Raw genomic sequence first — 27,347 nt, forward strand, 5'->3', positions numbered from 1 at the left:
GGGATGCAATGCGATAATTTCGCAAACGTTAGGGACGTTTTGTGATAATAAGCCATATATTTATAGATTAGTTTTTTTTTAAATCAAATAGAAACTTTATTAGATAAACTTCAACAGTACAATTAAAGACATGAACAAGACATCTACCAATCCCAAGAGTGCAACAAACTAACATGCTAAAAACAAAACTAATGCGGACAAAGGCTACACTAAAACTACTAGCCCATAACACCACAATTAACCATAAGCCCAAACAAAGCCCACAAACCCAACATAACCAAAACCCTAAAACAACCTATGAGCCTGGACAAACCCTACCACCACCACCTGAAGAAGCGTTGTTGTGGCCACACTCACCACCGCATCCGTAACAGATTTGGGGAAAATATGATTTCCAACGATCTACCTACGCATAAGAGCGAACAAATAAACGAAAACAACAATTTTGCCAAAGAACAATTGGGTGATTTGCAGCAATCTCCATCAAAGACGATGTAAAATCAAATTTAGAGAACATGAGCAGCGTTAGAAAGCGGGTTTTAGGAGCAGGATTTGATTGAGACTAAAATGGGTGATGAGGAACTTCAATCTAACCATGGCTAAAAAAAAAACCACCCCAAAGGTTTTTTTTTTTTTTTTTAGAACACCCCAGCTTGAGAATTGAGATGTAAAGCACTTGAGGTGTTGAAAACGCTTTACCAACATTTTGGTAAATGGAAATGTCATTGAGAAGTAAGTGATGTCATTGGGAATCGCAAACTCATAAGATTGAATTTCATTTTCCTTTGGAGTGAGCAATCCCATTTCTCAAGGCACCCCCAGCATATTAATTCAACCATGAACACTATTGGAAGCTGATAAATACCAAGCTTGCTCTCCATGCACTCTTCCAAGCCCCAAAGCAAAAGAAGAAACAGACCAAAAAGGAGAGGGAATTAAAAGGTTGGTAGAGTGAGAGACATACAATTGCACAATACCCAAAAAGAAAAATCCACTGAAACAGAGAAATATGAGAAGCAAGAAACTGAAAGTGTTTTGTATTGTGGTGGCCTCATTGGCCATGGCATCAATGGCAACAATGGAGGATGATGAGAATGAATGTGCAGAGCAGATGGCAACCCTTGCAGCTTGCATTCCATTTGTGAGTGGCACAGCAAAGAAACCAACACCAGAGTGCTGTGAAAACACCAAGAAGGTGAAGGCCAACAAACCCAAGTGCTTATGTGCTCTCATCAAAGAGAGCACTGACCCTTCCATGGGCCTCCCTGTCAATACAACTTTGGCTCTCCAAATGCCCTCAGCTTGCAACATTGATGGCAAAATCTCTGATTGCCCAAGTAATTACTATGTGATTTTTGAGCATTTCCGAAGTTACAATATATTATGTATAATGTAGTGTTGATTTTTGTTTGTTTGAAGGTATTCTGAAACTGCCACCAAATTCCCCGGATGCAAAGATTTTTAAAGAGGCAGATTCAAATTCTACCACATCCCCCACAACTGATGGTCATGATCATCAGTCTACACCCACTTCAGCGTCTACTTCTTCATCCTCATCTGTCTCAACATCACCTTCTTCTTCTTCCTCCGGGTATGATTCAAAGCCATCAGACTCAAAAGCAAATCCAAGCAGTGGAGCAACATTAATGAAGTTAACTGGGACTACATATCTGTTGATGATGGTGGTTTCAATGGCACTGATGCTCAATTGATAATTAGAGGGTGTGTAGGGAAATTTAGACAAGTGGTTTGATATCAGCTGGCTCGTAACAGCTTGTTTCCAGTTGCGATTTTATAATAGCTAAGTGACAACAATAAGGTTGACAGGTTTTGCAGTAAATTAAAAGTTGTAGAACTGCAATTCACTTCACTTGGTGAAATTGAAATTTATTGGTAGATGCATGACAAGTTAGAATTTTTTTTTTTTAAAATTTTTTTTTTTGGGTCAAAGCATTCATAAGTTAGGGTACTTGGTGTCATAGGTGCAAGTGAGGTCAAAGCAAATACTCTTCCACCTGTGTTGGATTTCCTCTCATAATATCACTTGTATCGTAAAAATAAAAATAAAATACTATAAGGCCCATTTGCAAACTTCAGCCCTCTTTTAGCCCAAGAATTTCCAAATCTCAGATGAGCCGCCTCATATTCCCTTAGAGCATTTCCAGCAGGGAGGGCAAGGGGAGGGCTGGGGGGGAAGCCCAAAAACCTGTTTCCAGCAACAAAACCCAGCCCGGGCAAGCAGTGGGACCCAGCGAACTGAGCTGGCCCGAGGGCAAGTCTAGCCCCAGGTCCAAAACTCGGGCAAGCTGACGTTATCGATGACGTCAGCGCTACAGTGCCGCTACAGTGCCGCGCACAGTACTCTCTGCCACGTGGCTGCTGCTGGGCTCTCCGATTCGATTTTTTCCAGCAATCCAACGGCGACGATTTTTTGTGCAATAAAAAATTGAAAAAATGTTTTAAAAATTCCAAAAAAATACTGAATTTATTTTCTATAAATACCAACAAATACTCTTCACTTTTAAAAAAATACCGAAAATCTTATCTGATATGAATAGTATTGACACGTAGGAATCCAAAAATCTTACCCGAAAATATTATTCAAAATAATTATTTAAGTAAAAAAAGTTGTGAAAAAAACAAAAAAATGAATAGTAGTTGTCATGGCAAGGGTTTGACTGCTGGAAACACACATAGCTAAAAAAGGCAAGGGCAGCCACTATTCACGTGAATAGTATCAGCCCTAGCTGGAAATGCTCTTAGAGCATGTCCAAGGCAGGGGCCCTGCTTGGGCAAAAGGCCCCCAACAACCCAATTCCCCCTCCAGCACAACAAATCCAACTCGGGCAAGCCATGGGTCCCACTAACCCTGGCAAATTCTGCCCGAGCTGCAGCCCGAAGGCGCTGACGTCAGCGGGCCAAAAAAAATCCAAAAAATTTTCACCAAAAAATTATGGATGTTTTCCCTATAAATACATAACATTTTTATTCACTTTCCACACCAAATCCTTATACAAACTCTTATCATTCCAATATTTGTAAATTGTAATCATTTTTTTTTCTTGCATTTGTAAATTTTTTTATATTTTCTTCCATATTTATTTTTTTCTTGCATAATCATTTTATTTCTTACATTTCTAAATTGTTTATATTTTGTTGCATAATCTTTTTTTTTTTCTTGCCCTTCCTTAGCCTTTTGGGGTGGAACCAAAAAAGGCAAGGCTACCACTATTCACATGAATAGTGTGAATAGTGGCAGCCCTTGCCTTGCCTTTGCCTTGCCTTAGCCTTTTGGGGTGGACTTGCTCTTAAGGCCAGAGAGAGCTCTTAGCTACAACTACAAGGCTACTTTCTACATGTCTACTTGTGTTTTAGAATTAGAGTCTTTATTTAAAGATGTGTTTTCTTATAAATAGTTTAAAACTTGGCGTGTTTGGTATGATAAAAGGTATGTGACATCAAGCACTTCATCACTCTAATAATTACACCATGGCCGTTCTTGCCCTAGCTAGCTATACACAAATTATATCTCATCCCTTTCATCTAAAGCTAGCTTTGCCAACAAGGTATAACTCAGTGAAAAAGAGTCTTGACTTGCATATCAGAGATCTCATATTCGAATCCTCATGACATCATCGTTGTATGTATATGTGAGAAATTCCCCTTCCCTATCGCTTATATTAAAATAAAAAAATAAAAAACAAAACAAAACTAGCTCCTCAATAGTCAATTATGCATGTCACTACATTCACCAAAATAAACATCTAATTATTGTTAACGCATTAATTGTGCCGAACTTGTAGATGATGATATTGCAAACAAATCAACCGAAATACATAAGAGGTCAGGAATTCGGCAAAACACATACATCCATGGTGCTCAACCTTTGCCACAAAGACCCTTGGTGCTCCTTGTTTTTACCATTGATGCCAACAATTATTATTTTAGAAAACATATAATTCAATATTGTGGGTCGTTGTTGTCCCAATCTAATGAAGTTTGTTGTTAAAACCCAAGTAATATATTGGACCATTCTTGAATGGACTTTAATTTTTTTGGCATCTCCATCCTTTCTGTATTTTTATTTTTCAAGTTTTATTAGCCAGTGGGCACATGATTGAGATGTACGTGTAACCACTAGTTGTGTGTGAATGGAATGAATATATAAGTGATCAGGTAATGTGTTATATCATGGTAGCGTGGTAATATTAGCAAAATAAAACAAGCTAGTTTCCTTAATTGATTTGATAGCTTAGCTTAGGTTTTCCTTGGAAAGATGATCATGGTCATGTTCTTTAAGCTGCAAGCTACACTACACAGACTGAGACAGACAGCAATTATATGAAATTCACAAGGGCTTTTGCAATCAATGGGATATCGATATCGTCTTCAATTTATTAACTGAAAGTCAAATTAACATTAGTTAGGTACATTGTAAGGTCGAAATTCAGTGAATTAATTAAGGTTAATACCAGTTTCTACAAATAAATGCTTGCCAAACTAGATGCAAATATTTAAAGAAAAGTTAGTTAGTTAGTAAATGATCCAATTTTGGATCTCACGTCCTAATTAGCAAATTATCCAAGTTTGGCATTCTAGAATTAGATTTTGTCTAATTTGGGTATGGGTATCACAACTGCAGCCTTCCAATTAATGCATGTGGCTCCCCTAATTATATTGAGGGAAAATGTCAAATCCCATTCTTAGCTAGGGTTGGTATGTGCAAACTGTAATGTCGGCGGCGTAGCAAATTAATTAGAGATGATTGAGTTGAGAGAGGCGGTGGATTAGTATTTGGGTTGGACCACGCAAGGTAGATAGCTGTGGGCAGGCAACAAACGAGGGCAGCAACAGGAAGGTAATCTAAATTCTAATGAGAGGCTTAGGCCCTTTTCCTTTTCCTTTTCCTTTTCCTTTTCCTTTTCCTTTAAGCTGGCAAATTCAAAGGAAAGAAAGAAAGAAAAAAGAAGACGAAGAAGAAGATATAGATATATAGTTGAGCAAACTCAAACCTACCCATCTCCATTAAGCATTAGCCCCTACACACGGGATACATCCATCTATCAACACGTTTGGATTTCCTTGTCAAAAACCAATTTTATATTTGCGTTAGTTGGGTGCACCCTTGACCTCTCACTTTGCTCTTCTCTTCTCTTCTCTTCTCTTCTTCTGCACCACATATACCTCAAATCATCCTTTAATTTATCATTATTATTTGTTTCTTCTTAACTCTCAACTGTTTGCCGTGCAAACCCTAACACTTGACATTCACATGCATCTTCTATAGCATACCAGATTCAAGATGTCTCTGTCGAAATGAAATATTGATAAGTGACAAGATTTTGACGCAAAAAATTTCCAAGGGCTTTAGGGCCGGTATATATATTCAACTTAATAATACTGCTTGCATGTGCAACAGAAGAGTCGATTTGATTTGAGTAAGAAAAAAAGGTTATCAAATTAAGAAGCGACTGACATAGGTTAGCCGCAATTTATATGCCCTTTTTATTATCTAATGTTCTTTCTTTTTTGCTAGTTATAATGAATTTGTACACAAAAAGGCAATAATTAACAAGTTAGGTTAAGGTGCAATTAGAATTCGGTGCTGTAACGTGGCTCCATTGCATGGTGATTTTGGTGAGAGTGTGTGACACACTGACCGCAGATACAAAATGACACAACAAAAGAGCATCATCACGTTCCAATTTTCCACGCCCAACCACGTTATATTGTTCATTGACTACGACCATCCCTTTGGAAATTCAAATCAATCTTTTCCTTATGATTCAATTGAAGGTTCATATATACTTCATAAGTAAGAAAAACACCGACGTAACTTCTCTAGTTTACATCAAAGTCAAACAAATTAAAAGATGATTGGTTGGTAGATGGACAAATAAGATGTTTATGTTACATCTATTGAAAATGTTGTGGTTGTGGAGCTTATTCATTGTGCTTCTTGTTCGTCACTCAAATTTTTCAGAAAATAAAACTTGTAAATAAATTAAAAATATCCGAGTCACACTTAATTTCTCAAATTTTCATGTATTAGTTGATTACCACAAGAAAGAAAAAAGGGTCTTGTTTGTGACTAACATGAATATAAGCCACGATCTCTCAGTAACTTAATAAAGAGGTTTTCTAATAGTGAACTTGTCTCCAGTTTACCCAAAACTAAAATCTAAAATTTGTTGACCAGTGTAAGTTGTAACCACTGAATCTGCATTTTGATGAGTTTGGGAAGGAATGATTCAGAAAGCAAAAATCTATGGCTCCCTTAGAAAGCAGTACACACAGTCCCCATGCACCAATCGATAAGTGGGTGGTGCTGGTGCAGTCTTCCCCATCAGTACTGAGCCTCTTCTTGCATGCACGTAAAAATCCAAGTCAAAGTATTAGAAAGTGCTTTTTAAAGAAGCACTTGCATTTTGGCGTTTTTAGGCTAAAGTTTTTTATTTTTGTTTTTACATTAGCAATAGTCAAAATTACTATAAATTAATATAATATATTATGAGCATAACTTGAACTATATAACCCACATCTATGCTAAAAGATGAGTGACTATTTTTTTTTTGGTTTTACAAGCGATAATCATCTAAATTACTTTAAATTAATTTAATATGTTGGAGATTCGATTTGAAGTATAAGAGGCGTCCTTCTCACTGTTCTAACCAAATGACATAACCCACCTCATATGCGCTAAAGCTGAGTTATATAGAAGTTTGTGTTATAGTTAAAAATAAATTTGTTATAAATGTAACATTTTCTCTCTCTCTTTTCTGTATAATACTATAAACTCTTGGATTTTTGTTTTAAGTAATATATAATATGTTACTCTATTCTAATTGGTTGGCAACCCCACCTTATCCAATCTCACATGGGCATGGCTGTTGGATACACTATCTCAATCAGTCGATTAATTACAAATGTTAATTTTATGAAAATCCTTTTTCTATGAAAATAAATAATATTAAAGTCATGAATGGTTAATAATTTTCTTATACGATAATAAACAGAAACATCAGAATTTTTACCCTTTTATCGTTTTCTGTATGCTGGTTATAATTGAATTTCATAATTTATTATTTAATTGTTAAAATTCCAGGTTGTATCCCATCCCTTAATCCTAATTGCTGGTTGCCATCCAGACCCAAAAAAAATAAAATTGCTGGTTGCCAGGTTGTGAAAGGGAGCTGAGTGGGGACCAAAAGCTGCGTTAACATTAACGAATTAGAAGCCTATTTAACGGCTATTATAACTGTTTCCGACTTTACCAATTTGCCCTTTCCACGCACTAACAATCACGAAGTTGCCACTGAATTGTGTCCGTTGTAGAAGTGTCTTTGTCACTATTGTTGTGCAGTCCGCCTTGACTGTTAGAAGAAAAGAAACGTCTGGGTTTTTACCAGCTTCTAGCTTCTCACAAGTTCCACAAGCAAACGTATTAACGTTCAAATTGCCACCCACGCCACACGCACACGCACACGCACACAGTCAATTATTTCTAAGGCCGATTCACTGTCCTAATCAACTGATTTAACACACATATGCATGTTAATATCTTCATCTTTGTGGCTGATTCTGAATTCAAATCTCATAAACAAATATTATATCGTCTATAAACATATAAAATATAAAATAAATTATCTGAATTTTGTGTGCATTATTAAAATTTAAAATTTGAAGAATATGAATATGATTTGCATGTAATGGGGGAGCCAACAAAGTTGAAGAGTCAAAAATGTGGTATGTGGTTTGTTGGGTAATGGGGGGTTATTGATGGAAGAATTAAAATGGTGTACTTTTTAAACGAAATTGGTTTTGATGACTTCCAAATACATAAAAAATATACACTGAGTGTAGCAATATTTGACGAATCAAAAAACTATATTATATTTGAGATGAGAGGAGGGTGTCAAAAGCATATTTTGAGCTGGCAATTCAAACTGTTAAGCACACACATATGGTTGAGCTACTCACCATCAATTTTGGATATGGATCATGGGTTCAATTTGGCATCGACCTAGCTAATACGTAGCTCAACTAATATATGTTATTATGACTTTTCTTTTTATTTTTTATTTTTTAATATTATATATATGTGGCCACGATGTTCTTGTTAATGTTTGGAAGTTACAAGATGGAAAATCATACAAGTTTAACCCCCATCTAGTGTGAAAAGACGGCTATTGTTTCAAGGTGGGTATTGTTTCAAGGTGGATGGCCCAATTACTCTTTTACTCCTTTGAATTACATTAACAAGATCATGAATTTATGTAACCTAAAAGAGAGGACCATGCCTTATTTACATTTTTTTTTTCATTTTTCATATACATAGATATTGGATGTAGAAATTCGAAGATAGAACCTTGAGTACATACTGTAAGTCCTTAATTATTTTCTTCCTTTATTTAAGCTCATGTTTCATCTCCTCCGAAATTCAGAATTCTTGTATTTCCAATATTGAATTTCATATTCGAATTAACCTCATATTTATAATTTCTAAATAAAAAAGAGAGGATTTTCTAGCTATGGGTCTAGGAAAATAAAATTTTGGATAGGATTCTATAGGATATCTCCCTCTATCCAAAGACAGTTTGTAAACATTTTAATAACATTTTTATGGGACTCCTAACAAAAAAAAACATCTTTAATCATCTAAGTTTTCTGGGACTCTTAACATTTTATTCCCAAGTCAAAAGAAAAGTTATTTATTTGGCCAAAAAAAAAAAGTCATTTAAAAAAATAAATAAACGGTGCCACAACAATAATTGATGGCAATTTAATTTTATGAAGAAGAGGAGAAAAATATTGGAAAGGAAAAGGGCAAAGACGTAAATGGAAGGAGAATAGTGTTGGAAGAAGTTTGGAAGTTGAACATGAGGCGGGATTTAAATAGAGCCAGGTGGAAACTATATATTAAGTCGCTGGAAGCCAATTCCCCACCACCCACAAAACCGCTGGCCCTAAATCCCTTCTCTCTCTCCTCTCTCTCTCTCTCTCTCACAGTTTTATTTTTTGCTTTTGAAAAAAAGCTAAAAGAAACACCGAGGAAGAATCACAAACCCTAGAAATTACGCAGAAAAAGAGGGTTTTCCGATCCAAAATGACGCAATAGCCCTCCCCTCTGCTTTGAATTGCACACCTTTTGAGTTTGCTCGGGTTATTTCTCTCGCTGGTTAAGGTAAGGGCCGAGAAGGTCCAGATATATTTCATTTTTCACGTCTGATCCGGAGTGTGTCTGTTTGGTTGCCGAGAAAGTTGAGGTAAACAGAATGATATGAAAATGTTGCCGCGTTGTTTCGGTTTCCGTTTGGTTGAGCGGAGGTCTTTTGTTTGGTTTTTAAAATCAGAGATCTATTTAAAAAAATTTGAAAATTTGAAATTTTCTCTTTTATTTCCACATTTTCTCCGCAACCAAAGGCATCAAAATAACAAGTTTATTTGCTTGGAGGAACGAAGCGGCAAAATGGTTCTTGTTTCATTTACAAGTTTTTGTTTTGGTTTATGACGTGAAATTTGCGTGATTTCTCACTTGGTATGTGTAGCTGCAAGCTCAGATCTACCTTGATTTCCTCTGCATATATGCGCAAAATTTTAATTTTTTTGGGCCTTAGTAGGTTAATCGATGTGCTTCCAAAGTTCTTGTATTTTAGAGGCAATTAAATGTCCTTGAAGGTTCTTATAAAGTTTTCTTATTTCTGTGGCTTACCCATTTTTCTCCCCCAATGATTTTAGGTTTCTCTGTCACTTTTGTTTTGTCTTTTGGAGTTCCGTTATTGAAGATGGAAACATTTGCCGAAAAGTTTAATTGCCAGTTTCGTATTGGGTCAAATTGATTGTTATTTGTTCTTCCTCCGTTTTGCAGTTCTATAAGGATAATATGTTTTTCGAATTTTAATATAGAGCAAAATATTTGAAGTTTCTTATAATAGACTGGTTTCTAGAGAAAAAAAAAAATCAGAATATGTAGAACACATTTTTTTGCTTTTTTGTTGGGTACTGAAAACTGAATCAGATAATGTTGTTAGCGTAATTTGTTTATGAAGAATATTATTCTCGGTGTTTGTTGTAATTAAGTTATTGAACGTTTTGGACCTGTTGATCGGTTATTAGGTTGATGTCTGCAGTGGTAACATGTTGGCGTTTTCTACATTTTGCTGAAGATTCGACTATTCTTGCACCCCTTACTATGAAACAATATTGACACGGTTTTTATTTTACTGTTGCAGTGCCTTGATTGCTAACCCTTCGCTCTGACTGAATTGTCATCATGGTTGCCACTGCTGCTACTTCGTCGATCTTTCCAATTCCTTCTCCAAACCAAGACTCTGGTGCCAAAAATGCCAAGCTTGGACCTGGGTCTGCCGGTTTAGGACTCAAATCGAAGTCTGCGTCGGGCAGTTTGCAGGTAAAGGCAAATGCTCAAGCCCCTTCAAAGATAAATGGCACTAGCGTTGGTTTGGCAACTGTTGAAAGTGGGAAGAATGGGGATGAGATGTCATCCCCTCCTGCACGGACTTTCATTAACCAATTACCTGATTGGAGTGTGCTCCTTGCTGCTATTACCACAATCTTCTTGGCTGCAGAGAAGCAATGGACGATGCTTGATTGGAAACCCAAGCGGCCTGACATGCTTATTGACCCATTTGGTTTAGGAAGAATTGTTCAGGATGGTCTTGTCTTCCGCCAGAACTTCTCAATTAGATCATATGAAATAGGTGCTGATCGTACGGCTTCAATAGAGACGTTAATGAATCATTTACAGGTTTTTGACACTTTCTATTTCATGGTTATAGCTTTTGAAGATGCATTCGTTATATAAATTTGTAGCAGAGAGATTAAAACTAAAAAATGCGTGTTATGTAACTGTTTTTGTGTGTGCTTGAGCATGAATTTCATTTTCTTCTTTACAAGCCTTGTCGTTAATTACTTTTCTTTTCTGGCTGCAGGAAACAGCACTTAATCATGTTAAGACTGCTGGGCTTCTGGGAGATGGCTTTGGTTCAACACCAGAGATGTCAGTAAGGAACCTGATATGGGTGGTGACTAAAATGCAGGTTGTAGTAGACCGCTATCCTACTTGGTAAGTCAACTAGATTTGCTATTATCTATTATATGAATTCTGTATAGTTCATGGTATCTGTAAAATTTTGTTAAGATGATGCAGCATTATTTAGTTTGAAAGTTGAAGTCCTTTATTTGAGTTCCAGTTGCAATGATGCTTTGTTGATTTGTCAGGCTTAACCCGTATTATCTGACAGAGAAAGTTCTTTTATGTTTATACCTGTTGGAGTCATTGCTCATTTATGCTAATCCATGAAGAGAAGAATTTTAGTTTGTTCTTAATTAAAAAAACGATTATTATTAATGCATAGTATAATTGTGTGTTAAAGTGTACTTTCATGCTATGACATCTTGGGATTTCATGAATTTTTTTTTCTCTAAAAGAAGAATTTGATGATATATATTGCTCTAAATATCTTTAATTTTTTGTTATCTCCGAATGGTTATAAGTTATAACAACATCAGACGTGATAAAAATTGACCAGTATTTGAGATAATTAACATATAACTTGATGTCGTCGAGATTGCGTCTGACATGGTGCTCTGAAGGACTTGTCTGATTGTCTGTGAAATTGCCTCTAGGCGTTGGAGCAAGTCATGCTAGTTTTGCTATAAGTTGAAGTTCTGAAATTAAAGTGGGAGTCTTAGATTTAGGGCAAGGAAAAAGCCAATTGAATTGGTAACTTGGTTTGTCCAATCTAGCTTGCTGTTGATGTTGGGTATATGAGTTTGTTGTTGAAGTTGCTATCAAAGTTGTTTGGGGCATAGCACTGGAAATTTGAGATCATGCCTTGAAGAGCAGTGGGGACACTTAAAAAGTTACCGTTTGAATTTGATATTCATATTAAACAGGGCACATGGTTGCTGTATGGTTTCAGAAAAGTAATTCAAGGTGTTATTTGTCGATATGCCGAGCTAATTGCTCATTTTCTTATTAAGATTCTTCTTTTTCCCTCACTGTGTATTGAAGTTTTGAAATGCTATTTATTATCTTTTGTCACTGTGTATAATGATTTTGGCATGAAGGTTTACTGTGTCATGAACTTGATCGGCTTGCTCCTGTGATGTGTTCATGTGCATTTGCATTCTGATTCTGTCAGAGTTGATGTGGTTGTTTTGGTAGGGGAAAAATGCTTGATGTAGAAGCCAACTAAACTCCCGATACAAGAATGAGTTTTGAATCTTTCGTTTGCACTAATATATAATTCTACACCCAACTAGGTTAAACTGACAAGTTGTTTGCCATCTGTTTTATCTGATTACTTTATATAATTATTTATCTTTGAATGAGAGAATAAGAGTATGTTACTTATTAATTTGATTGGACTATTATGGTGATGGGCTGAAGTAGTTTCTTTCTATCTGGCAGGGGTGACGTTGTTCAAGTTGACACTTGGGTTAGTGCCTCTGGGAAGAATGGTATGCGTCGCGATTGGATCCTCCAGGATTGCAAAACTGGCCAAATTTTAACAAGAGCCACTAGGTATCTTGTTCTCTTTTCACAAATAATTTAATAAATGTTTTCTATGGCTCACATGTTGCTGATCCAAGATAGCTTTTGACAAGTCAACTAGCAATATAGTGTGCTAGCACAATTAAATGGTATTTGATTGGGATTTGATGCTTTTGCAGTGTGTGGGTGATGATGAATAAGCTGACGAGGAGATTATCCAAAATTCCTGATGAAGTTCGAGGTGAAATAGAGCCATTTTTTATGAATTCTCCTCCTGTTGTGGAGGAGGACAGCAGGAAACTGCTGAAACTTGACGACAAGACAGCGGACTTTGTTCGCACTGGTTTAACTGTACGTCAATCATCTTTGCATAGAATTTGTTATTGATTTAGCTGCAAGCTCACCCTGAATGATACTTTTCTATTTGCAGCCTAGGTGGAGTGATTTAGATATCAACCAGCATGTTAATAATGTGAAGTACATTGGCTGGATCCTTGAGGTAGGCTTCTTTCCATGGAAATTTCACTTTCTTTTCAGCAGTTCAAGAGATGGTGTGCAATGTACTACCGGGTCTACTGATTCTGAAAACCAGTTGAAATTAAACTTATATAGTGCGCCTAAAGTAGTTAGTGGATTCGTTACGTAGAGTTTTTGGATGGATGGATGATCAATATTTTTCTGTGAGAACTGCTTCTGCTTCTAATCTTACATGCCTCTAATTGAAAGATGATTCTGGTTGATGCAGAGTGCTCCCTTGCCAATCTTGGAGAGTCACGAGCTTTCTTCTTTGACTCTGGAGTATAGAAGGGAGTGTGGGCGGGACAGTGTGCTTCAGTCCCTGACTGCAGTCTCAGGTGCTGATATAGGCAATTTGGGAAGCAATGGCGGCGTTGAGTGCCAGCACTTGCTCCAACTTGAGGAAGGAGCTGAGATTGTAAGGGGAAGGACCGAGTGGAGGCCCAAATATGCCAACAATCTTGGGATTGTGGGTCAGCTTCCGGCAGAAAGCGCTTAGCAAAATATTTGGGTTCTTTTAAGGCTGGATGGATCGTCCTTAGTCTCCTCGCCGTGTGCCCATTGCTTCTGTAGAATCCTGCTCGTGTTTCTCGGATTTATATATGTTTCTTCTTTCTCTCTCTCTCTCTCTCTCTATATATATATATATATATATATATATATATATATATAATTTATATATATTCTCTCTCCCATCTGTCATCATTCGAAAAAGATAAAATGTAGTCCCGTTGTAATTAGCCATTGTGTTCTCTTCTCTCTTTCTCTCTCTCTCTGTCCCCCTCCCCCTCCTCCCTGGCCCCTGGTGGTTCGTGCCTCTATTCTATTGGTATTGATTTGTGCCACTTGGAACTTTAGCTGTAGCTGTATGGGAGACCCCTCCAGGTTAATTGCCTTGGTTAAACTGGGCAAGACAAGACATGTATAATCTTTTTGGCCATTTTTTCTAGTTAGATATGGGAAAATTTTTTCATTGGTTTGGTTCGCATTTGGATCGTTTAATACGGCTGAAACATTAATGAATAATGACATCGGCTTGCATTGTTTTCTCTACCTTATCAGTTTATTTATTTGTTTTATTTATTAGACGCCTCATTTAATATTTTCAGAGAAAACTTGTACTGTTCCAACGCGAAGGGAATCTCTTTAAATAACCCCCAAAAAAGAAAAGAAAAATATGTCGACACTTGGTTTTGGCGAAAAAACCCCATATTTAAGGGATGTGTTGTAATTACAACTCATGAATGCACATGAATAGGTTGGAAGCTCTCAAACCCAGCATGAGACCCCCACATGATTAGGCAGCAATCCCAAGTGCTTAATTAGAGTTAACGGCGCAAATCACTACATTAATTATAGTGTATTATCTATAACACGTGCCAACTACTCATGAATCCCGTGCTCTTAACTCAGCTGGATTTGGTGGTTGATATCGAATCCTATGAATCTCACCAGTCTTCACAATAGTGAGATTCTGGAGGTAATGAGGGTTTTAGGGATGACCTATAAAGTAAAGAGATCGAATTCGGATGCAAAGTAAACAGAGACTTGATAACTGATTTAATACGCATCCTATATAACATATTAATTCGATTAATGGAAAAATGAGAATATTAACATCTAATCTCAAGTTAAGACTCCGACAAAAAACAAACAAAGAAGAAGATTTAAAACCGGTTTGTATAAAGCTAGGGGCCGCTTCCGGTTTTTAACAGGGAGAGATGTTTTGAGCTGTAACCTCAGCTCAGCAGCATCTTCCTTACTTTCATGGCTTGCACTTTTGGAGTTTAGATACAATGAATAGGAAGGCGACATGTTGCCGACATTCCAACACTTGTCACATGCTTGTCGCCATACTTGATCCTTTCATTTGGAAACTTGAAACACTTTAAAGCTACGGATCATTATCCTTACCCCCCCCCAACCGCACTCTTTAAGTTTTATAGTTTCTTTTTCACAACTATGGGTTTAAGGATCCGAGTTTATTAACGTGTGGATTGTGGAACGAGGATTAATACATTTATTTTGTTATTGTTCTATCATTATAACTTTGTCTCAAGAAATCCTATAAGAACTCATCCATGTCTGTGTAAAGTTTTGAATTTAACTATTCCTGATTAAAGAGAAGAGGAAGAATCTAATTAATTTGTTTTTTGTTTCAAGTTATGAAGGATAAAGATCAGGTAAACTCCGGCCCACACTCTCAATCCCACAATGTATGTGCTGGTAAAGCAGGAACTCCCACAACAGCAATAGGATTTGAACAACTGACCTCAAAGTTTACAGTTGGCCCAGCTCATCCAAAGAGTGTAATTAGTCACCTCTTTAAATTGACTCTCTCACATACATACATAATACATTACATCAGTGAGTACTATTACTGATGTGGAAATTTCCTTGTACAATCAGACAGACATTTCCAGCATCAGCAACGTATAGTAAAATTTAGTAAGTAAATGACTAAATTGTATATTTTAGGATGTAAAGCTGATTCATAGAGAGTGACAGAAACTTATTTGGATTGAATGCACCGGCAGGCGGCACAAACTTCTAAGCTGCTACTGTCAAACCATGCATGTCAACCGCAAGCAGCGCTTCCACACGTGGCCTCTGCTCATTGGCAACCCTCCTCCAGTCATTGAATTTTCTACCACCTCCATAACCATTAATTATCTCTCTCTCTCTCTCTCTCTCTCTCTCTCTCTCTCTCTCTCTCTCTATATATATATATATATATATGTATGTATGTGTATATATGTACAGGTACAGAGGTACATAGAAGCCACAGCAAAAGCAACAACAACAACCACACGTTCACACCTTACAAAATCACCCAACACCAAGAAGCAGCATTTGCTGTTTTTTGAGCATTGCATTTAGATTTTGGATTTTGGGACAGCATACTTACTAATCAACATGAACATGCCACCGGAAGCTGTTGACGATGATGATATCAGCAAAAGCATGGATTTTAAGGACACTGAGCTCACCTTAGGACTGCCTGGTCGTCCACGACGTTGTTCTTCATCAGCAGCTGATCATTTCTTCGGAGGAATCAAGAGTAGTAGCTGCAGCATGAAACGTGGGTTCATGGAGACCGTTGATCAGAATATTGGCCTGGAAAGCTCTACCAGCTGCGAGCCACGTAGCCAAATCAAAGTGGATGGGAAGTTGGAAGCTCATTACAACAACTACTCCTCCTCCAGCTCAAGTGGCAGGACAACTACAGCCGTGAAGTCCCCAGCTGCAAAGTAACTACATATAAAAGATGTTGCTTTAATAATTTGTGCGTTATATCAAGGATAAGATGATTATATTGTTAGACTGTGAATTTATACGAGAGAGGTCGTTCTTTCGGAAGAAGAGAACATTACTCTTAATTTGTATATGTTGTATTAGGCGTTTAATTCTTTATGGTGTTGTGTGCATGTTATCAGGGCAAGAGTAGTTGGGTGGCCACCAGTGAGATCATTGAGACAGAAGGCGTTGGTGGAGAGCAAGAGCACGTATGTAAAAGTGGGTGCAGATGGAGCTCCTTACTTGCGGAAACTAGACTTAGACATGTACAAAAGTTATCATGAGCTATTGAGAGCCTTAGACCAAATGTTCCCTTCCTTCACCACAAGCGGTGAGCATAATATTGCTTAATTAGTTGTCAATTAATTACTTGGTCTTACTTATGTGTGTAAATGTTAAATTATATGGATCGTTAATGGTTTAATTAGGTAAGTATGCGGAGGATACTACTAGCAACCAGGATGCAGTGAAAGGAATGGATGAATATGTAGTGGTGACATATGAAGACAAGGATGGGGACTGGATGTTAGTTGGAGACGTCCCTTGGAAGTAAGAGTTTACTTTTCTACTGCTGCTGATGAAATATAAAAGTGTGTTCACTTCACAGAGACATTAATTTCTAAAACATATGCATGTATGTATGATGGGTGCAGAATGTTTATAGAATCATGCAAGCGTATTCGGTTGATGAAAAGTTCAGAGGCTGTTGGGATAGGTAAACTAATGCTTTACTTCACTAGAAACAAAAAATTTCTCAATAATTTTCTCCATTTTTAGTATTTAATGCAAACTTCTTCTTCTTCTTGTTTAAAAGGTTGTCATATGTTGATATTTATGTCTGCAATTATTTATATGCATTGCATGCAGCTCCAAGGACGTCTCAGGTTCTGACACAATGAAATGAACGGTACTGATCAAGCACATGTATGTACATATATTAGATTTTTTTATTTTTATTTGGTCTGAATATGTACATATATTAGATGGGGCCTGTGTTTTTCTTGTTAATTAGGACCATATCAGTGTTTAGGATCCAACACAGACCCCTCCTTTTTCTGGTTTTCTGGTTTTTTTCTGTTTTTTCCTTCTTCCCATCAGTGAGAATAAGAGAGAAATCTAGATTGTACCCTTTTCTTTTCACCTTTTTATTCCAATTTCATGTCTTTCAGTGGATCTTGATTGTAATTACAGCTAGCGTGCTTTCATATCCTTAACTCTGTCCTACCTTTTATTGCAAATATTTCTTGGATTATTAATAATAGCTCAAAATTAATTCACAAAGCCAATTTTGATGCCAGAAATGCGCATTGATGACTTTTGTTTGCTGACACCATCATCATATATCTCATGAATGAGTACACTGTACATGTACTGAATCAAAGTCATGTGCAATTTGCTGTTAAATTCTCCCAAATATTAATAACTTCCCCATTAAATATTAATTACCCTTAATTTGGTGTCCCTAAATAAGATTATAAAATAAACACCACCTATCATTCATTTTCTAATATGTCATAAGAGTATTTAAACTCAATGGGATCTGTGTTTATAAGGTCAAACAGAGCAAAGCAAAGGCATAATTAAATTAATCCAAGCGAATACATTCTGAATGCTTCTCAGTGGGATGGAAGGGCCAAACCAAATGGCCAATGGGCCATGACCCTTTTGAGAAAATTGCTCTGGCTTAAAAAGCAGAGCTGCTAAAACGCTAGCTTTTTTACTGGCAAAGCATAATTCGGCCAAGAAAGTGAAGCATTGTATTATTACATTGGAGTTACCAGAAATAAAGTTACTGCTATGTGAATCATTTGGTCTTCTCTGCTTATAAGTAGCTCCTCCGACCTTTTAGTATATGATTTTTTAAATGTACATGTTTTCTCTCCTTACCAACTTATTAAGGAACACCCTGTGGGTGTGGTGTGTGGGGGCTAGAACAAGACTTGGGCTTGGTCCTATATTTTGTCATTTTGTTATCATTTTGATCCCATCATTGTCTTTTGGGAACAATTGAACAAATCAAAGACTTAACCTTTACTTAAATTTGCCAACATAATGGTTCTTTTTAAGATTCTTTCTTCAAGGATAATGATTTATTAAAGGTTTTATGTTGAGGATTGATTAAAGATTTTTAATCTAAGCCGTCATTGAACCGTATGTATAAAAATATGTAACCCACTTACATATCTAATGGATGACTAATATTAAAAAGGGAGATTCACTATTATACTCAATATAGGAGCTCAAATTATAAAAATACCTTATATGAAATGGACTTTATAAACACACCCAAAGCTCATTTACAATATAACAAAAAGGCTTTTAACTCATTTTAAATTACAAAATTGTCATTGATTTCTTAAAACAAACTCAACCCCAAAACATATAAAAAAGCCCAAAACACTCAATAGGGCATCAAAGTAATTTAATAATCAAAATTAAATTCAATCGGGCTAATTGTCATTTTTTGGGTTTGTTTATAGAAATTAAATAGTGTAGGGTTTATTTATAATTTTAGTACTAAAAATGAGTATTTGACTAAATATCTTTATTAAAAATCCTTAACGAATGCTTAACATAAATTCCTTAATGGAGAAACTTCCTTCAAGACAAAGAATCAGCCTTTTGGAATTGACAGAAGATTAACAGCAGAAAACGCACAGTTAAACCAGAAAACAGTATCTAAAGCCGAGTAAGTAAAAGAATATTTACTGCAGAAGAGGTGAGGTGGTTTGCGTGTTTTCTTTTGGGTAAAGGTTGGGACTTGGATTATGCCAAATCTACCCTCTTCTTTTTCTTGGGGCTAATCAAATCAAATATCAGTAAATCAATTGCCAACAAAAATACCAGTTAAAGAAAAAAAAAAACATCATACTAGGGTTCGTGCTACTGCTACCTGGTACAATAAGGCTGCTTTCGGTGCCCCACAAGTACAATAATAGCAAAACTTTTACCAAATGAAAATCCAATCCAGATCTTATTCAGCTTAGCCAAGCATAGCTTTGAGAATATTATGAATAGTTTTTTCTTTCTTTACCAACTGAACCCAAAGTTTCAAACTTTAATTTTGTATTGCTTATATTACCCAATATATTATTTTCCTCACCTTCTGTTGGTGGAGACTGATACCTGCAATTCTCAGAAAATGCCACACCGCCTATTCTCTTGTATCGAGGACCTCGTAGTGATCTTCCATGGAGGTCCCTCCGTAGTCCAACATAAAAGGAAATAGTGGATCAAAATCATTTCGAAAAGAGACAGCTCCACAGCCAAACACAGCCTTTCTCTGCCTGCCCTTTGTATTTTTTTAATTTTATTTCAAAGTAAATTGCTTTCTCAGCCAAAATTACATTTTGGGTAGTTTTGAGGTTATCATGAGCTCCTTCTGTGCTTCTCTCCTTTGCTAAAAAGGTCTCTCTGTGTTGTTTTTCAAGCATATCCAGCAGCTAAAAAACAGGTTTCTCTCTCTCTCTCTCTCTCTCTCTCTCTCTCTCTCTCTCTGAATGTTTAGTTTAGCTGAAGTGCAGAGACTTCCAAGTTCTTATCTTTAACATAAATTCAGAGTATGCATTGTATAGATCATGGCCAAGTTTTCTTTTTTAAGAGGGTTTTATGATTTCTGATCTGGTTTTGGTCGTCAGTCTAATACGTGTGCTGCAGTGTAGATCTATGTTATAATTCTCTTTTTTTTCTCATACTTTTGTTCCAGATCTGAGTTTCCATTGTCCAATTTGGTTGCTGTACCAAAATCTAATAACTTTATGCATTTATTATTTTTATTATCTTATAATTTTTGCTAATTAGTTGTTTCTTTCTTTTCTGGTCTGGTATGGTATGGTCTGGTCTGGTCTGGTTGATGTCTTCTTTAGTAAGCCTAAAGTATTTATTAGATTTTCATTGGTATACAAATTCTTCATGTTTTGAATTATTTGCTTTTGAGTTTGATCTGGATTTACCATCTGCTGGACAATGACATTAGTTACTTGGCAACTCTACTGCCAAAGGGCGTGAAAGATTCATTTCAGTTGTTACTTGCGTAGGCTTTCTGTCTGGATTTTACTGAAGAAATATGGTCATGTAGATATTACTCTGATTTGAAGACCACTTGTTTAGTGGTGCTCTGCTCAGTCCGTCCTTCATTTCCAGTTACTACTTACGCAGTTGAAGTCTTTTGTTGCCTTTTAACAATCCTAGTATAAACCCTTGTGCTATGCTCAATGATATTCTGTTTGAGAGTTTTTTGTATTGATGTATGGATTTGTTTGCTACAACTTAATCCATGTAACTTATTGGCTGGATTTTGCAGGAGGTCCACCATGCTTAAGCAAATTCTAAGCAAACTCCCCCGCAAGTCGCCAAAATCTGATTCATTAGATTCTGCAGGGAGTGATTCTGGCAGCAATACTCCCAATTTGGGCAATGGGTTCCAATGTACAATTGGTGGCAGTTCTCTTACAAGCAAATTAAATGTTGTCAAACGGGTGTCTTCAGCAGTTTTCCCATCAAGCATTGCAGCTGGAGCTGAGGCAGTAGAGCCCCATCTATCCTTCAAAGAGGTTTCAAATCCACAGAAGCATAATCTGTTCATCAGCAAGCTGAACCTTTGCTGCGAGTTCATTGATTCCAGTGATCCAGTTAAGCAAGATGTTAAACGTGAAACATTGATAGAACTTGTTGATTTTGTTTCTTCTGGATCTGCAAAGTTCAGTGAACCAGCGATTTCTGCCTTGTGTAAGATGTGTGCAATGAACCTGTTTAGAGTTTTCCCACCTAAATACCGATCTAATTTTACTGGGGGTGAAACGGACGATGAAGAACCATTGTTTGATCCTGCTTGGTCACATCTGCAAATTGTGTATGATCTTCTGGTTCGGTTTATCAGTTATAGTTCACTTGACATAAAGGTGGCGAAAAAGCATGTGGATCATTCTTTTATCGTAAAATTACTTGATCTCTTTGACTCTGAGGACCCAAGAGAAAGAGACTGTTTGAAAACCATTCTGCATAGGATTTATGGAAAATTCATGGTACACAGACCTTTTATACGAAAAGCTGTCAGCAATATCATATATCGGTTTGTTTTCGAAACTGAAAGGCATAATGGAATTTCGGAGCTGTTGGAGATTTTTGGGAGTGTAATTAGCGGGTTTGCTTTGCCACTGAAGGAGGAACACAAGATATTTTTGTGGAGGGCTCTGATTCCTCTACACAAACCGAAGTCAGTGGGTATTTATCATCAGCAATTGACATATTGTGTTGTACAGTTTATAGATAAGGATCCGAAGTTGGCAAGTACTGTAATAAAGGGGTTGTTGAAGTACTGGCCAGTAACAAATAGCCAGAAGGAGTTGATGTTTTTGAGTGAGTTAGAAGAGGTTTTGGAAATGACTAGCATGGACGAGTTCCAAAAGGTCATGGTCCCACTGTTCCGGCGAATAAGATGCTGCCTCAATAGTTCCCATTACCAGGTAATATTCTGCTGCATAGATTGGATCTCCCTGCCCAAATTGTAATTATTGTACTTCTTGGTTTTGTAGTATGTTTTTCGGTTTTTGGCTGAAAATCTGCTTGATGATAATAAAGAGCCATGTATTAGCATCACAATGGGGAGGTGAAGCTGTTAAATGATATTATTTCATCCCTTTTCCTTTTCTTTTTTGACATTTTTTCTTGTTTTCAGGTGGCTGAACGAGCTCACTTGCTGTGGAACAATGAACACATCCTTAACCTTATAGCGCATAACCGCCAGGTGATCTTGCCGCTTGTCTTTCCAGCGATTGAGCGAAACACCCAAAACCACTGGAATCAAGCAGTGTTGAACCTGACGCTGAACGTGAAGAAGATGTTTAGCGATATGGATGAGGAGCTGGTACTTGCCTGCCAATGTAAGTTGGAGGAGGAAGATATAAGGTCAAGCGCCGCAGCTGAGAAGCGCAGGTTAACATGGGAACGCTTGGAAACTGCTGCTGGTGTCCAACCTGTAGCTTGTAACTTTTTAGCTCCGATAAAGCCTGCTGCTTGTCCTGTTGTCTGCTAAATTCTCAAGTAACGGAATTTGGCATGCATAATGTGACAGGTCTAATTGAGTATAAAAAATTTGGTTCTGAATCGGACCAAGAGATGACTAATGGATTCGTGTTAGTGCTTGGATGTTGTTTTGAATTGTATTGATCATGATCCTGCTGCGCTGAAGAAGATCGTAAGGGACCCTTTTGCTTGACGTTATGTTTGTTGACACATCTTGTATCTTTACAGAAGGGTGGTTTGTTGTGGCCTATCTTTTGTAAGTTGTATTTTGTCTCCCTATTAATTAGATGGTGATCGTGCTTATGAATGTTAAGCCATTGGCTTTGCAATGTCCAAAAGATGTATAGCTAAATTTATGTCCTCCCCATTTCGTCTTTTTTTGGGAGGTGGGTAGTTTTCGGGTTTGGGACAACATGTTTGACCTGCGCTAGCACGGAATCACATGTACTAGGTGAAGTTCATAAATCTAAATGTTGTTACACTGACTTTTGGAACAACTTTTCACTGATGTATGCTACAGATTTTTGTGTTATTGTGTTAGTGCTTTTGTCTTGCTTGTGAAAAAAGGCATTTAGAGTTGATGAACTTTGGATCTTCTTCTGCACATTAAAGGGTCATCTATAAATCTAGATTCCAATGCTAAATGATGTGTCATTTTTTAGTAGGAATCCGTTCATGGAAAGATAAAGCTGGATCACGGGAAGCCCCGCTGGTCATGCCATTGGAATTTGACTTCCATCTTCATTTGGACGGTGACCTCACATGGAGAATGTGTAGAGATACCTATGTATGTATGCATATATGTATTTATGTCTGTCTGTCTGCCTGTCTAGTGCCCGTCCACCTACCTACTGAAGCTCATAAAGAAGAATCATGAAGGGGATGAATGAAACGAGCCGTATAATGTTGATGATATAATTATAATTTATGAATTACAACTCACAAGCTGTACCAGCCAAAATATCTTTTTTTTTTTTTGGTGGTTACAAGTTATGCATGAGGAGGAATCGGATAATAGGTATAACATGGGGGACCCACAATTAATACCAAATGGGACACTACCATCATTCAATTCAATGACAAAGAGTCGTTGGCTTTGATCCATTCGAATTTGTAAGCCTCAATTTGTTGTTGCACAGCAATCTATCAGCATTCTCTGTTTTTCTGTGTTGCTTTTGGTGGGAGAAAGAAACAAGAGAAAATGTATGCACCGCCAGGGTATCAAGAAATGTCGAGTGTTGAGCATATGCAAAGGCGCCATGAGGAGAAAGGCTGCCTCTATGCTTGGTTAGTATGAACTCAGTCAGTTACCCTTTTACTCATCCTTTTTCGACTGAATTTATATTCATATATAATTGTTTTCCCCTTTGCTTTTGTGATTGTTGTGATGCGGTTTGTTTACGCTGTGTTGCTGTTTCTTCTGCTATGAGACTTGTGAATGTTGTTTAGGCATACTTTGCTGTTCCTGCTCTTGATATTTCTCATGAATAAATTATGTAATTGGTTTTTAAGGGAAGACATAAACTTCTTCAAATAATTCCGTTTTCCCTGTAAAAATGGATGAAATCCTCAATTCCCTTTACGACGACTGGCTCTGGACTCTGTTTTAGATTTGAGCTTATATATGCATCTGTAATATGTATATGAATATGAAAGATATGGTGTGGGTACCTTATCTGCCAATATGCCAAGCAAGGGAAGGAATAAATATATAGTGATCAGTACAATATTTTGATATCTAATCCCATGATTACTTTCCTTTGCCAGCACACCTTAAACTAATTATCATACACATCTCTTTTTAACCAGCATATCTTCTCACAAGCATGTAATTTTTGGTTATCAATAATATCCAAGACATGCAATGATTATGTAGGGCATCTGCTGTAAGGCACGATTAAATTAAATAGGGTTGGGCACGGTTCGGTAACTTGGGCCAACAGAAAAATAAACAAAATTCAAGAGAATGATCTTAAGTCCCACCCTGCTGCCTGTTTTGCAGCTGGAAAACGTATAGAACACTACTGGTTTGAAGACAGAAAATATGCACGACGGAAAAGAAGTAAATTAAATGCACACGTTCTCTATATCCCCAATATATGCTGAGCAAGATAGGGTAACCATCATTATCCGCTAACACATGCTTTAAAATTTCGTGTGCATAATGTATCACAGCCAGTGTTTACCTAAACTCACTAATCCATCTAGAAGTATCAGTTCCTCAAACACTGTGAAGCCCACTTATCAGTAGGTTAGCATTTAGAAAACTCTTTTTCAAATCATGGTTTACACGGACACACACTATGGTGCTGGTACATGGATGATCTGAGCTGATGATCATTCAGTTGAGCAGGTTAATTTCAAAAGATGCAAGTGCAGGCAATGGAAGTGAGAATTGTTGTCAGCAGTATTGACACAACATTCACAGCATTGTTGTCAAGATAGTTAAGACCTGAAATTTTCTTAACTGTTGGCCCTGGTTTTCCAACAACCTAGAAAAAGAAAACAAAAAAGAGTTGGAATGAGATTAATTGAGCAGAAAGTGGAAAGAATGAACTTAAAGAGTTACGCAGATTCAATTGTTGCCTTCATGAAAATATAAGATTCACGTTTGCCTTAACGCACTTTATTACGAACAGTGCAGAATCCACTGAATTGCAGTGTTGCTCCCAAAAGAGAATCAATGAGGCTGCCACATAGTCCGGCAAGAGTAGAAATAGGTATCACCAACAGCTGCTTCAGTGCTACATCGTATGTACATTTTGTTGTGGGAAATCCAAAGACCACATATGTGAGTCCGATAACCGAGCCTGCAGCTGCAGCTGCCAGTAATCCTGCTTTTGTAACTCCACCATTTGTACCCTTCCGAACAGGCTGCCAACAATGTGGAAACCAAATTAGTATCCACAGTGTACTTATTCAAGCAGCCAGCTAATTTGTTTTCTTCTATCCTGCCAAATATTTTTCCCCATAACCCTTCCCAATCGTGATAGGACAAACCCCACATCTTCACCTTTGAAAGCAAGGTGAATTCTTAATACCATTAGTCTATGAGGCCATTGGTAAATCTTTAGAACAGTAAAAAGAATAAAAGATGCACAAATGACACTCATAAGCATAGCAAGAATGTGAAATAAGCTTTTACAAGAAAGATGTGAAATAAGCTTTTACAAGAAAGATGTGAAATGGGGTAAACAATAATGATACATGTACTATTTTTAACATTGAGTTAAAGGGCAAGTTTACTAGATAAGTATCCACAAGAGGAGAAAGACTTCCATGAAATGGGATAGCACTATTTTGTGACATCAGCAAGACTTTAATGCGTAGGAACAAATGGGTGAGCTCAAAATAAAGCCAGAAGCGCAGTACAGGGCATATGCAGCAAGGCAGAATAAGATAGGGAAAAATCCAAACTTTTTAAAGAACAAAACTCACATAAGCAAAGTTATTGATTTGACCAAAAACCCAAGTGAGAAAAGCACTTAAATCTGAGTTGAGCATACGAACCTTGAAGGTTGTGATTAACCGAGGCTGAGCATCGCTAAGTATTCCAAGCTCAGAAGACCAAGTGTCTCCATTGCAGCAAGCATAGTGACCTATAACCCCACCAATCAGTGATGTAATGAAAACCGACTCTTTAGAGTCCAAGCATTTGTCTTGCAACCCCGTTTTTGACCACAGAACAAGAACCAAGACTGAAGCAATCCCGCTGTTTGATAAAACTTGTACCCAATTTCTTTGACCGCCCTCTTTGAAATCAGCGTCAACGCGACGCTTCTTGTCTTCACCAACCTTGGTCAGCTTTGACGATGTGAAAAAGAACACGAGCAACAGAGCTCCGTACCTTCAAATTTTTTTACAAAGATGAAAAACTTTATTAAACAATTTGCCCTTTTGGGATTTGGATGCAGAGAAAGAGAAAGAGAAAGAGGAAAGAAAATCGGCGTGCCTGTATCCGATTGCAATGTGAATGGTCATGACAGCAAAACCAGCGATTGCCCCTGAGAGGTCCAGGGATTTTCTACGGTAGGCTCTGGCGGCGATCAACGACGAGATTAGAAGGGCGATTAACGGTTGGATTAAGAGTTTATCCATGTTTGCGGCTCTAAGCATGTGATTTTTGTTTTCACGATTATGGTGGAAAGGAAACAAAAAGATATAGAGTAGAAAGAATGTGTGCTCACACTGTGCACTGAGCATAGTTTTTGGTATATTGTCGTTTTTTGGCGGCCTACACTGACTCAACTTGTTATTTATTTTTAGGGTTAATGACCTAAATGGTCCCCCAACTATTGGCCTATTATCATTTTGGTCTACTAACTAAAATTTTCAATTTAAACGTCCTTAAACTTTTTATTTTGTACCAAGATGGTCAATCCGTCAAAGTCTGTGTATTATTCCGTGAAATCAAGGGACAAAACCGTATTTTTAGGTGAGTTTCCTCCTCTAAAAGGGTTATTGATCCTAATGGTCCCCCAACTATTGCTCTAGTATTATTTTGGTCTATCAACTAAAATTTTCATTTGAACCGTCCTTCAACTCTTTTTTTTGGTATCAAGATGGTCCTATTGTTAAAGTTTGTCAATTTTATTGTTAAATTGAGGGGTAAAAATGTTTCTATGAATTAAAATAGTAATATATAATTAAAAATTAAAGGAAACTATTATAAAACTTAAAAAAAATTTAAAAAATTGAATCTCACCGGCCACATGGCTTTTTTTTTCGTGACACTGACCTAACAATTAATAATAATAAATTCTCTATTGTATAAATTAATTAAAATCACATAAATATAAAAATAAAATAACAATTTTTTTAAAAGAGTAAACAATAATTAAAAATTAAAGGAAACTATTATAGGAACTTGTACCTAATTTTAAAAATGAAAAAATTGAATCTCACCACCAACATGGCTTTTTTTGGCTGACATGGACTTAAAAAGTAATAATTTTTTTCTCTATTGTTTAAATTAATTAAAAAAATTTAA

General features: G+C 36.9%; 5 protein-coding genes across 6 annotated transcripts; 4 read left to right on the top strand and 1 right to left on the bottom strand.

Moving 5' to 3' along the window:
- The first annotated feature begins 839 nt into the window (after window positions 1-839).
- LOC110771285 (non-specific lipid transfer protein GPI-anchored 14-like) lies at window positions 840-2,091 on the top strand. The gene is made up of 2 exons (XM_021975560.2): window positions 840-1,337; window positions 1,420-2,091. The coding sequence occupies exons 1-2, from the start codon at window positions 1,010-1,012 to the stop codon at window positions 1,710-1,712; spliced, it is 621 nt and encodes a 206-aa protein (XP_021831252.1). The 5' UTR covers window positions 840-1,009; the 3' UTR covers window positions 1,713-2,091.
- Window positions 2,092-8,916: 6,825 nt separating this feature from the next.
- FATB (fatty acyl-ACP thioesterases B) lies at window positions 8,917-14,089 on the top strand. Of its 2 annotated transcripts, none has more exons than XM_021975536.2 (7): window positions 8,917-9,266; window positions 10,233-10,768; window positions 10,953-11,086; window positions 12,437-12,550; window positions 12,700-12,871; window positions 12,951-13,019; window positions 13,266-14,089. In XM_021975536.2, the coding sequence occupies exons 2-7, from the start codon at window positions 10,274-10,276 to the stop codon at window positions 13,533-13,535; spliced, it is 1,254 nt and encodes a 417-aa protein (XP_021831228.1). In that variant the 5' UTR covers window positions 8,917-9,266; window positions 10,233-10,273; the 3' UTR covers window positions 13,536-14,089. The 2 variants fall into 2 exon arrangements, with proteins under 2 accessions (XP_021831228.1, XP_021831227.1); XM_021975535.2 differs by having other exon boundaries at window positions 8,917-9,184.
- Window positions 14,090-15,778: 1,689 nt separating this feature from the next.
- Window positions 15,779-17,540, top strand: LOC110771284 (auxin-responsive protein IAA1-like). Its single transcript, XM_021975559.2, has 5 exons — window positions 15,779-16,287; window positions 16,474-16,664; window positions 16,762-16,882; window positions 16,987-17,048; window positions 17,201-17,540. Exons 1-5 carry the CDS (start codon window positions 15,953-15,955, stop codon window positions 17,230-17,232), a joined length of 741 nt encoding a protein of 246 aa, XP_021831251.1. The 5' UTR covers window positions 15,779-15,952; the 3' UTR covers window positions 17,233-17,540.
- A 1,663-nt stretch (window positions 17,541-19,203) lies between these two features.
- On the top strand, window positions 19,204-22,889 carry LOC110771273 (serine/threonine protein phosphatase 2A 57 kDa regulatory subunit B' kappa isoform). Its single transcript, XM_021975543.2, has 3 exons — window positions 19,204-19,787; window positions 20,637-21,798; window positions 22,011-22,889. The coding sequence occupies exons 2-3, from the start codon at window positions 20,647-20,649 to the stop codon at window positions 22,365-22,367; spliced, it is 1,509 nt and encodes a 502-aa protein (XP_021831235.1). The 5' UTR covers window positions 19,204-19,787; window positions 20,637-20,646; the 3' UTR covers window positions 22,368-22,889.
- A 1,513-nt stretch (window positions 22,890-24,402) lies between these two features.
- On the bottom strand, window positions 24,403-26,576 carry LOC110771288 (integral membrane protein (Protein of unknown function DUF92, transmembrane)). The gene is made up of 4 exons (XM_021975562.2): window positions 26,310-26,576; window positions 25,868-26,204; window positions 24,983-25,231; window positions 24,403-24,849 (listed from the first exon to the last, which is right to left on the bottom strand). The coding sequence occupies exons 1-4, from the start codon at window positions 26,558-26,560 to the stop codon at window positions 24,718-24,720; spliced, it is 969 nt and encodes a 322-aa protein (XP_021831254.1). The 5' UTR covers window positions 26,561-26,576; the 3' UTR covers window positions 24,403-24,717.
- Window positions 26,577-27,347: the final 771 nt, after the last annotated feature.

The sequence above is a fragment of the Prunus avium genome, chromosome 7, assembly GCF_965620075.1.
Source record: "Prunus avium chromosome 7, drPruAviu1.hap1.1, whole genome shotgun sequence".
In the NCBI taxonomy this organism is placed as follows: domain Eukaryota; kingdom Viridiplantae; phylum Streptophyta; class Magnoliopsida; order Rosales; family Rosaceae; genus Prunus; species Prunus avium.

What these genes read in the sequence shown, in the direction of transcription:
- LOC110771285 (XM_021975560.2), top strand. Translation starts at nt 1,010, where the DNA reads ATGAGAAGCAAGAAACTGAAAGTGTTTTGTATTGTGGTGGCCTCATTG. An exon ending in CAAAATCTCTGATTGCCCAA is followed by an intron (nt 1,338 to 1,419) that starts GTAATTACTATG and finishes GTTTGTTTGAAG; the next exon opens with GTATTCTGAAACTGCCACCA.
- FATB (XM_021975536.2), top strand. Translation starts at nt 10,274, where the DNA reads ATGGTTGCCACTGCTGCTACTTCGTCGATCTTTCCAATTCCTTCTCCA. An exon ending in GTAGACCGCTATCCTACTTG is followed by an intron (nt 11,087 to 12,436) that starts GTAAGTCAACTA and finishes TCTATCTGGCAG; the next exon opens with GGGTGACGTTGTTCAAGTTG. An exon ending in ATTTTAACAAGAGCCACTAG is followed by an intron (nt 12,551 to 12,699) that starts GTATCTTGTTCT and finishes ATGCTTTTGCAG; the next exon opens with TGTGTGGGTGATGATGAATA.
- LOC110771284 (XM_021975559.2), top strand. Translation starts at nt 15,953, where the DNA reads ATGAACATGCCACCGGAAGCTGTTGACGATGATGATATCAGCAAAAGC. An exon ending in GTGAAGTCCCCAGCTGCAAA is followed by an intron (nt 16,288 to 16,473) that starts GTAACTACATAT and finishes GCATGTTATCAG; the next exon opens with GGCAAGAGTAGTTGGGTGGC. An exon ending in CCCTTCCTTCACCACAAGCG is followed by an intron (nt 16,665 to 16,761) that starts GTGAGCATAATA and finishes TGGTTTAATTAG; the next exon opens with GTAAGTATGCGGAGGATACT.
- LOC110771273 (XM_021975543.2), top strand. Translation starts at nt 20,647, where the DNA reads ATGCTTAAGCAAATTCTAAGCAAACTCCCCCGCAAGTCGCCAAAATCT. An exon ending in TCAATAGTTCCCATTACCAG is followed by an intron (nt 21,799 to 22,010) that starts GTAATATTCTGC and finishes TCTTGTTTTCAG; the next exon opens with GTGGCTGAACGAGCTCACTT.
- LOC110771288 (XM_021975562.2), bottom strand. Translation starts at nt 26,560, where the DNA reads ATGCTCAGTGCACAGTGTGAGCACACATTCTTTCTACTCTATATCTTT. An exon ending in CACATTGCAATCGGATACAG is followed by an intron (nt 26,205 to 26,309) that starts GCACGCCGATTT and finishes AAAAATTTGAAG; the next exon opens with GTACGGAGCTCTGTTGCTCG. An exon ending in TCTGCACTGTTCGTAATAAA is followed by an intron (nt 24,850 to 24,982) that starts GTGCGTTAAGGC and finishes TTCTTTTTCTAG; the next exon opens with GTTGTTGGAAAACCAGGGCC.